At 45.6% G+C, this 9,413-nt stretch overlaps 1 protein-coding gene across 2 annotated transcripts in view; it reads right to left on the bottom strand.

The window, feature by feature from the left end:
• Positions 1-23: 23 nt before the first annotated feature.
• The window catches only part of LOC127748852 (uncharacterized), a 20,066-nt gene continuing 10,676 nt past the window's right edge, over positions 24-9,413 (bottom strand). The window contains exons 3-6 of one of the 2 annotated variants that reach the window (XM_052264124.1): positions 6,214-6,438; positions 4,586-4,730; positions 2,622-2,803; positions 24-510 (exon numbers count right to left, since the gene is read on the bottom strand). In XM_052264124.1, coding sequence (XP_052120084.1) covers positions 169-510; positions 2,622-2,803; positions 4,586-4,730; positions 6,214-6,438 — 894 coding nt within the window. In that variant the 3' untranslated portion in view covers positions 24-168. The remainder of the gene's footprint in view (positions 511-2,621; positions 2,804-4,585; positions 4,731-6,213; positions 6,439-9,413) is intronic. The other variant, XM_052264125.1, reaches the window with a different exon arrangement.

The following is a 9,413-nucleotide window of genomic DNA, read 5'->3' as shown; positions in this document are numbered from 1 at the left end:
TAGGTATTATGTAGGTATTAATATTATTACCTGCACATTGTCAAAACTTCTGACAACAGAAAAAAAATTACCATTGAGTGAACACTTTGGAAGGCTGCGTCGGGAATCACAAGTCGGCACTACGCACCACCGTTTGAAACAAGCAAATAGCCGCGGACCGCGACTATTTTAGGGAAGTACGGGACCAGACCAGGGTAGTCCGGCCTTACCCGCGGAACCGGGTACCAGGGTACCAGCAGGTGCTACCCACCCGGAACAGGTTCTACCCGCATTGACGGGTATTACTCGGGCGGGTGGGTACCTGGGTAACCCGATTCTCCGGTTCTCCGGGTAAGTGAGAGCCCTAGTGGGGGGTGCTTTTTGGGCGCTCACCTCGACTACGGCGAGAAGCGGTGTGAAATACGCAGAGATCAGAACATGCGGGAGAAGATCGGAGAACGTCTCCTCAAGTTCGCGGCCAGCGCGCGATAGCTGACTTTGTAGCGGCGCCCATTCCTGGCAATGGCCTCTCTGCAATGTAAGCCTCAGATTATTTCTATAAGCGGCCTCGAGAAGGGTTTATGCTTAACAAGAAGGTCACCCAAAAAAGATTTGTTTGCTTTCGGTTGCTTTTCGTATGCTTTTGGTACGCTTTTGCTTTTGGTATGCTATCGGTTCGCGGAGGGTCGCGCTCGGGGCGCCAATGGGTCGCCGAGGTTTGTCAGGCTCCTGAGCGACGTATCGCCAAGGATCGTCGGAGGTTCGCGCCGGAGCTGCCTAGGGTAAGATGCCCTATGATGGCCACCTTAAGAATGGGCCTGCCCAATGGTGGCCACCCCTTTTTCTTGAAATGTAGACAACGATGTGAAGTAGTTTGGCTTATCATGCCCAAGTAGGGACCTTACTAGAACACAACAACTTCAAGTCCAAGATTGTAATGTGACCAAATTGGCTGGAAATCGAGAAAAGTGGCCATCAATAGACAGTGGCCACATTAGGGCACCTTACCCTATGTCCATCATCCGGTCGCTCTATGCGCTGACAGAGCGAACTGCGTATGCTTTTAGGTCGCTCCGAGACGAACATGAGCGACCCCAGTTCACTTTCGATTCGCCTGGACTAGAGTCCTATATGTGGGAGAGAGCCGCGAATAGATACGAAATGGTGGCGCGCGGAGCCCCGTCCTCCCCCTCCCTGCAGCCCCCTCGCCCTGCCCCCCGCCGCCCGCCAACAGCGGTGCATCCTCGTGCGCTGTGCTCATGCGCGGCTGGCGGGTGGCACGGTGCTCGGAGCTTTTGACGCTCATAATTCCCAAACCGTTCAAATTAGTTAGGGAGTGTAGGCGAGCCGATTTATGTACATATTTTAAGCTTTCTACACATGACATTACTTTTTCGCCACGATCCCCACAGCCCGAGAACGAGCAAAGCAGCTAACCTCACTGGACTGTATTTTTACAGGCGTTACTGTAAAAAAGCAACGTTCATGAAAATCTCGGAAACAAAGTTTCCGACCAAAAGCAGTTACTTTGTTTTGCTCCTGTAAAAGAAAAGTTGTAATAATACGAGTCTCCTGTATTGGAACGAAATGTGCTGCTAACAAAATTAACTTCTCTTTTCTTGTAAATGTACAGCAAAGTAAAACGTTGTAGTTTTTGTTGTGGGCCAATATGGGCCGAATATCACAAGTTTCGAGAGTGTTCAAATGAAAACAACATTTCTGTCACATAACAGGGGTGTCAATCCCGCAGTATGTCGTCAGGTGACAGTTATTTTTAACAGTGAGCTCGAGCAACGGCGAAACAGTTCTGCCAACGTAAAACTCACAAGTTGACTATAAAATGATTATTTTAGAATTGCTCTCATGATTTGGTTGATCCTCATACATACTATACTGCTTTCTCACAAAATTACCTGTATTAAAGTTCCAAGTGTCAGCGTGTCTTACCCAAATAATTGTATGAGTTAATTTTTACGGGTTGCAATTTTTGGATACAAAATGGCGGATTAGCTACCCACGTGACCCCTCTCAGCCAATCAGAGCTAGCGCCTCCGGTCACGGACCTCTCCCAAATATAGGACTCTAGCCTGGACAGCCCATCGTCGGCAGGTATTTTTCCTTTCCAGGAAACCCCGGCTGGGCGCTGGCGCTAATCCCTAGACTGGCGCCCTTGACAGCAGAAGAGGAGATGGGGCCAAGGACTATTAAGTAGATGTGCTACGCAAACTGAACCCCGCTGTGTTGCTCGTAGTTGCAGATATTCAGATATTTAACTCTGGACACTGGAAAAACCAATGTTACCATGATAACGTTTTATCATGTGACCAAGACCGGTTCTGGTTCTGTCTTTAAATTTAAGACAGCAATGTTTAATAGGAGACGTGTGGATTTGTAAGTGCTACTATTGTTTCACTGAAATAAACTAGTATATGGTATGTATATGGTATAGTAATGTAACAGTTCAGGAAGCAATGCATTTTTGGGGGGTCCGGATTCAACCAAGTGAACTGCCTTCTTGAGGAATGACGTATGTAATGACAGTGCCGCGGTCCGCGGAAGTACCAAGCAAGGACATATACTCGCTCTTGAAATTTACGAATAATACACCTCCTCATCCGTAATACTCGATTTGCTATACGCACCTCAACACCGCGGTTGATCTCCGCCTGTACTGCAGGTATAGACCGCGTCAGCATGGAAATGCAGGACAGCGACAAAAAGACGGCGGTGCAATCTATGTGCGCGTTATACTCGTTAACGAGTATTTGTAGGTAATCCAGTGCTACAGCCGCTGTGTACCAGCTGCTTTCCGCTACTTCCGGACCTACAACATCGTAAAAAGACCATAGTTACCGGATGTCAAAGTTAGAAGACCCACCCTTCCACCAAACGAAATAATCAGCTCTACCACCCCCCATACAACAAAAAGGCTGAAATAGAAAAAAACTTAGATAAACAGGGGGATTCTACTCTAAACTGCATTTTTTTTTTAAATCTCTTGTTGCACATTTTCTCTACAAATATCCATGAGATCTTTAATCGATTTTCAGCATTAAATCACGTACTTATCAGGCTCTAAACGAATGCCATTTTGGGAGTTACTAAAGCTGCTTCGTTTTCCCATAAAATATTGCGCGCAAGAGTTTACGGACGGAGTAAAAGGGGTCACCTGGTTAGACTACTGCCCCCACCTCCTCCAAACATTCCTTAGGCAGCAGTAGACTGGTAAGGGGTCTAGCCTCTACCAGGCCCTAAACCCCAAATTCTCACGGCCTGTGATCCGATGTGTAGGCAACTCCCCCATGCAGGGATGTTCAACGGGACGGTGCTCGGAAAGGTCATGCGAGGGGGAAATCACTTGCGTACTAACTCGTACACCCAGGCCCGTACTAACTTGTACTAACGGCGTAATAACGCGTACTAATGGTAGAAATCAAGCGTAATAGTGCCGTAATGACAACATTTTGCAAAAATTATGAAAAATTGCTCTAAAAGTAGGATGTACTAACGTGTACTAACGTACTAACTCGTACACTTTCATCTGGAGTGATTTCCCCCTCGAGGTCATGCACACGGTCATTTTTACCGCGTTCATGTTAACGCACGCGTCCATAAAATAAGCCTACTCTTTTCATTCGAATTTTGTTTTGTTTTTTGAACCTATCGCTCTGCTTAGATATTTAATTGTGTGAAATAACCCTGTATTAGGCTATATCAAAGAAGCCAGCTCTGAAATTTTGTTTTGGGTCCATTTCAATTGGAGAAACTACCTCTAGTACTTTAACAGTGAGAGATACAGACAAACGGACGAAACTTTAGTTCATAGGTTTCGTATTTCGTGATTCATCCTTGGAAGGGCTATATCAACGTCCACAATCAGAAATCTTGTTTTGGGGCCCTTTCGACTGGAAAAAACTAGCTCTCGCGCCTAAATATTGAGAGGGGCAAACCGACAAAATTTTGGCCCAAGGGGCTCTACTTTCACGAGTTTCCTTTTGGGAAACCATAAAAAGAAAACTTCTCACTTCTTGAACTACCCCTATTTCTTTGTTACCCCCTTTACGCCTTTAGGGATAGTTATTGGCAGGATTTGCATCAACCGTTTCGTTGTCCAGAAGTGACATCAATCTTACCCAAAAAATTCAGACCTCTTGCACACGTCTTTCTTGGGAAACGGACAGAAACAGGGACAATGGCCTAATCCCGCTTCTGTAGAGTGGGCTAAAAATAAGGGTTCAAAATGGCCCGATCGAAAATATCCGGAGACTATTTGTCCTACCTGTACTTTCTTTCGCCCCACAAGAAACGAATTAAAATTCGTTTAGAACCTTCTATTGATAGGACACAACGAATTTACTGCTGCAAACCAATATTTTGCAGGGTTTATATGATTTCCAATAGGGTGCCAAGCTTGTTTTCCAAGGAATTCGTCTTAGAATCGAAGCTGGGCGGCTTCTTCAAATCGTCAGCCTAGAAATCAATCCCGCCATGTACGCCAAAACCTGCAGGTTTTGCCGTCCTCGTTTGGTGGAATGGCGGGTGTGCCTGTTCCTATACGTTCAACAATAATTGGAATTTCAAGCTGTTGCGCCGGATGACTGAGTACCGCAAGCAGCTGTGAGAAGAATTTCGGCAAACTTGCTTCGCTCTACGAGCAGAACTCCGCCAGCTGCCACTTGAAGAACCCCGCCGTACCAGAGGAACACTTTGGTGTGGACCCGGCTATGCGCAGCAGAAACTTCCATCGCGGCCTGCGTAGATGTGTTAGCTTATTATAACGCTGCACACGTATACTTATTATTAATTGTGATTAGTTTGTTTAAAATCGGTGGATCCTTAGAATAAAGACTAACGTCGAAAACAAAAACACCTGCGCGAAAGGATCAGTAGTCAAAGTGTGCTTGAAGCTACTGTTGCATACGTGTTTGCAGTCGGTTACTACGGTTGGCAGTGCAATATGAGAGTTTTTAAATTAGAGAGCAACTTGTAAACGCTGCTTTAGTGCCATCTGCACACCGAGGTGCACTTAAGACTGCATTAGAACTGCTTTGTTACTGTCGTTTAGATGAGAAGATTGAAGTGCTGTTTCTACTGAACTAAAAATGTATACGGAACTGTATTGAAACTGCATTTTCACTTAATACCACTACTTATAATGGTTAGCAAGTACAACACTTTCAAGTACACTTTTATGTACACTGGAGAGCGCTGTACGTAATGTAGGTCAGGGGTCTACTCATTGCTACAGTAAAAGATAAGACTAGGTAGATGTACGCCAGACCACGTCTCGCGTAACAGGCTTCGCGATATCTCACGAAACACTGTTGCGCTGCGACGCGCCTGGCATACATCTACCTAGGCCTGCGGAGCTGACACCCGAGTCGGGTAGTGCAAAAATGTACACAAAGAGACGGGCCTCCGGCCCGTCAACTTCCCGTCACTTCGACTAAGCATGCAGGGTTGTACATTGTTTCGCTTGTTTACGTCAAAAACTCCCTGTGGCGCCTAAATCGTTAAAGATAGAGAATCGGACGAAATTTTTGCCCAAAGGGCTCTACTTTGCTGAGTTTCCTCTCAGGAAACTGCAAAAAAATATTTTTTTTGTAAACTTTAGACACCTCTGTTTATATAGGTTATAAATGCCGGGTGGTCCACAGACCCCTTCCTTTATTTTGCTTATACTGTACCGCATCCAGGCGGGTGGGCGGGTTGCATGCTCGCGCGTGGCCATCCCGGGTGGAAGGATCTTTAGTTAGACGTCTTAGAGAAAATAGACGTCTCTTAGATATTTAATAGACATCTACCGCTAGACGGCAAGTTGTGTATTAGACGTCTTCGGTAGACGTTTATTAGACCGTCTTGATTGTCTCTGGAGGCATCTATTAGACGTCTATCAGTAGACGTCTATATTTGGATGCCCTTTAGATGACATCTAGATATTTATTATTAGATTTTTAAAATGCAACCTTCAAATTCAAAAATTATTCTGCACTTTCTTCCTCTGGCGCTTTTCTTCTTTCTCTGTGGTGGATCGTTATCTAGATTGTAACTCATTGAATTGATTAATTCTTACTGTTTTACCTTACCTTGCCCGGTTTCGAACCTCAGAACTGCGGATTGGTAACCCTCGACGCTGACCACGCCTCATACGTGAGGTCAGTCTGGTTCCGGTAGCATTCGTCTTACCAGACTCGGGACTCTTTCCCTCTGATTTAGAGTGGCTACTGCCATTACCTTGCCTTGCTTGTCGGTGAGACGGTACGCGCGGTCAGCCACATCCGCCACCAATTGGATAATACTGAAGATCATTTTCCTCTTGCGCTGTATAAGCACACCGGCTAGGCCAGACCAGATGGTGATAGTGATTCGAAAGTTAAACTGCCTCGCGGACGAGGTTTCTGCGCCAGCCGATGAAGTGACGAAGGTGAAAATACCGTACGCGTTGAGCAGCACTGTCCACTGCCATTGAGACGAAAACGCGTTAACCTGTAGCAAGTACTAAGGTGGCCCAGAAGATGAATATAGAATTCTGAGTATCACACACCACACCAAACACATTACGCAGCGCCCACACCCACAAAAAAGGGTGTACCTTTAAGAAGCAGGACCATGCGGTCCTCCGAGTTTTGCTAAGTAATGTAGCAGTGTGGCACCACCATGAGAACACCCCACCCTTTTATTCTAACCACAACTATCTGTGTTATGTTTATTCACATTACAGCCAGTGTTAAGTGAAAACTCAACTAGTTGACTCGACTGCCCAAACCACCCGCATTCATTAATTACAAGACATTGTAAATAATGAAGCTTGTGGCGTTTTAAAAGAAATGCACACAGTAAACTACCTACAGTTGACTGCAACTGATATTAGCTGGTAAAGTAGCTAAAAGTGTTCGCCCTAAGGAAAACCGCTCAGCGCCTCCGCGGCTGGGTGAAACGCTCAGCTCACTACCACCGGAGAACAACCGCTAAGCAGGCTGGGCGCTTCCGGGCATTAGTTAAGTCGCTTCCCAGTCCTAAAATCCCATGGTGCTTTCCATGACCCATGGGTTGTCATGGAACGTCATGGAACAAAGGAGAACTTTCCATGTATTTTTTGCCGCTTTTCCATGAGTGTTTTCCATGGGCATGTATTAAAACTCCATGGTGTAGGTCTCCATGCAACAATACTAAGCCCATGGACAACTTTACCATGGTAAAGCAAAGAGCAGAGTCTGTTGCCTACGTCAAAGTCAGTCTTACAGATGATTACGGAGCATGTTTTCGGGGGATCAGAACTGAGGCGGAGCCGAATCCGCTGTCTGTTTCAACGTAGTTACGGCCGTTTGCGAGATAGCAGGAAAAAGTGCTCAAATTTGTATGAGATCAAAATGGCCATACTAAAATTCGACCGAGGTGCTAGCCACCAAATTTTGGACCGATATTCAATTAAACACAGATTTCACAGCTTTCTCAACTTTCATGGGAATTTGTTTTTCCATGAAGTTGAGACCAACACCATGGTGAAAGACACACCATGGTAGCATATGCACTATTTCCATGATACGTCAAACGGAAAGTTAGTTCCAACTCCATGGGGAAATAAATTTCCATGGAGGGCCAAGCCGTTTCCTCATGGGAAAGAGGCTCGACATGGAAAGTGAACAGCCACACATGGAAAACGGTCCTTCTGCCATGGAATAGTGTTCATGGAATTCCATGTAGCGCATGGGATTTTAGGACTGGGTTTTTCATCGAAAATGTAATATTGGTATCATTCGAAAGAGGTAAAAATTCTCTTTCAAATGATACCAATATAACATTTTCGATGAAAAAGCGACTTAAGCGGTTGTCGGGGGCACCCAGCCTGCTGAGCGGTTGTCCCCCGGCGGTAGTGAGCTGAGCGTTTTTTCCCAACCGCGGAGGCGCTGAGCGGTTTTCCTCAGAGGGTACCGTAAAAGGGGCTAATTTGGATCACTTTTCGAGCTTTTTTCTGAATTACTTTGTCCCTATAGAGACTATCATGTTGGGGGCTAATATTTAAGTTCTGGCATCCTTAAGGCGTGTTTTCCCGCAAAGTACATAATTTTAGTTCATTTGGATCCCAAGTTATGGAGGAGCAAAGAGTGGTCCGTATAACCCCCCAATGAGGGGTAATTTCGACCACCCTTGTATTAGAGGACGGTGTTTTGCACGAAGTTTTAAAATCGCGAGGGCCTGTAGTGCCACGTCAAAATACAAGATTTTTGAGCCCACTGGCGACTTGATCGGACCACGGGAAAAGGTCCCGCCAGGCTGTCTAAGTTTAACATAGAACTCTTATGGGGAAATGGTGCAAAAAGGGAAATTTTCAGTTTCAGCCTTTTGGATGCGAATTTTTAAAAAAAAACTCAGCCAAAAACGTAATCTACGCGTAAAAACGCTTCTGGAGACGTGCCACACGTCATATGTCATCACGGGATACCTGAGCTAAGGCTTTTTTAGGGTGGTCCAAATTAGCCTATAAAGTTACAATATTTTAGATAAAGTGCGATAAAATGTGAAATTCTCATCCCTTTAGGTTCCCATTTGAATGAGTTAACCTCAAAGCATGTCTCGATAAGAAAATATAAGTGTCTGGGGTCTGACATGCTTATATTTATCGCCACAGGAGAAGTTTGTACGGTGATGTAGCGAAATTGATAAAACGTGATACTTAAAAAATAGTTTAAAATCGAACTTTTACCTATGAACTGCCTCCGGTAACCAGTTTGCCGCCGTTCTACACTTCGCGCGAGACCTTATTACGAGATTGCGGCGTCGAGAAATAGTTCGAACGGCCACCAATAGGTGGCAGCACTATCCGAGCAGGAGGGGAACGAGAGTGGTCCATATTACCCCGCATGGTCCAAATTAGCCCCTTTTACGGTATCAGTATAGCTACAAAAGCCTGCAGCTTTCTGCAACAAATTTGGCTGACTCAAGATAAAAGTCTGCTGAGGGAGAGCTGGGCACATATTGTCACCTTTTGGAAACTCTTCACCAGCAGGGGACGTTCGTTCAAGCAGGATTTCAAATTTCAGGGTTCGTGTGGCTCTATTTGACAGTAGCTATAGAGAGACACAGCCAGGAGCGAGCTTTTCTGAGGAGATGTTGCGGCGGTGGTGGATTGGCTACCTGGTTCCGAGGGTCCACGCAAAGGGATAGGCGGGACCCAGCCGGCCCATGTGTTGCGGGGGTAGCTGAGGAGGTAGTAGTTCAGGAGAGCTCCCATAGTACAGTCAAATTGTGCAAAAACACCCCCTTACCTAGACAAAATTCCGAACAGTACCAAACTTTGGGGATCGTTTTAGGCATGTCTAAGGAGTGCCTAGCCAAAAGTCCCACAAAATCCCACCGTGCCGATCGGCTCAAATCGTGTTCAAAGTTCAAAATTTCGACTTTTGAACAAATTGGTATATCTCAACTTGTGTTTG

This window comes from Frankliniella occidentalis, unplaced genomic scaffold (assembly GCF_000697945.3).
Source record: "Frankliniella occidentalis isolate FOCC.00 unplaced genomic scaffold, Focc_3.1 Scaffold16, whole genome shotgun sequence".
Taxonomy (NCBI): Eukaryota; Metazoa; Arthropoda; class Insecta; order Thysanoptera; family Thripidae; genus Frankliniella; species Frankliniella occidentalis.
The sequence above is the reverse complement of the archived record's forward strand: the minus strand, read 5'-3'. Positions and strand labels throughout refer to the sequence as shown.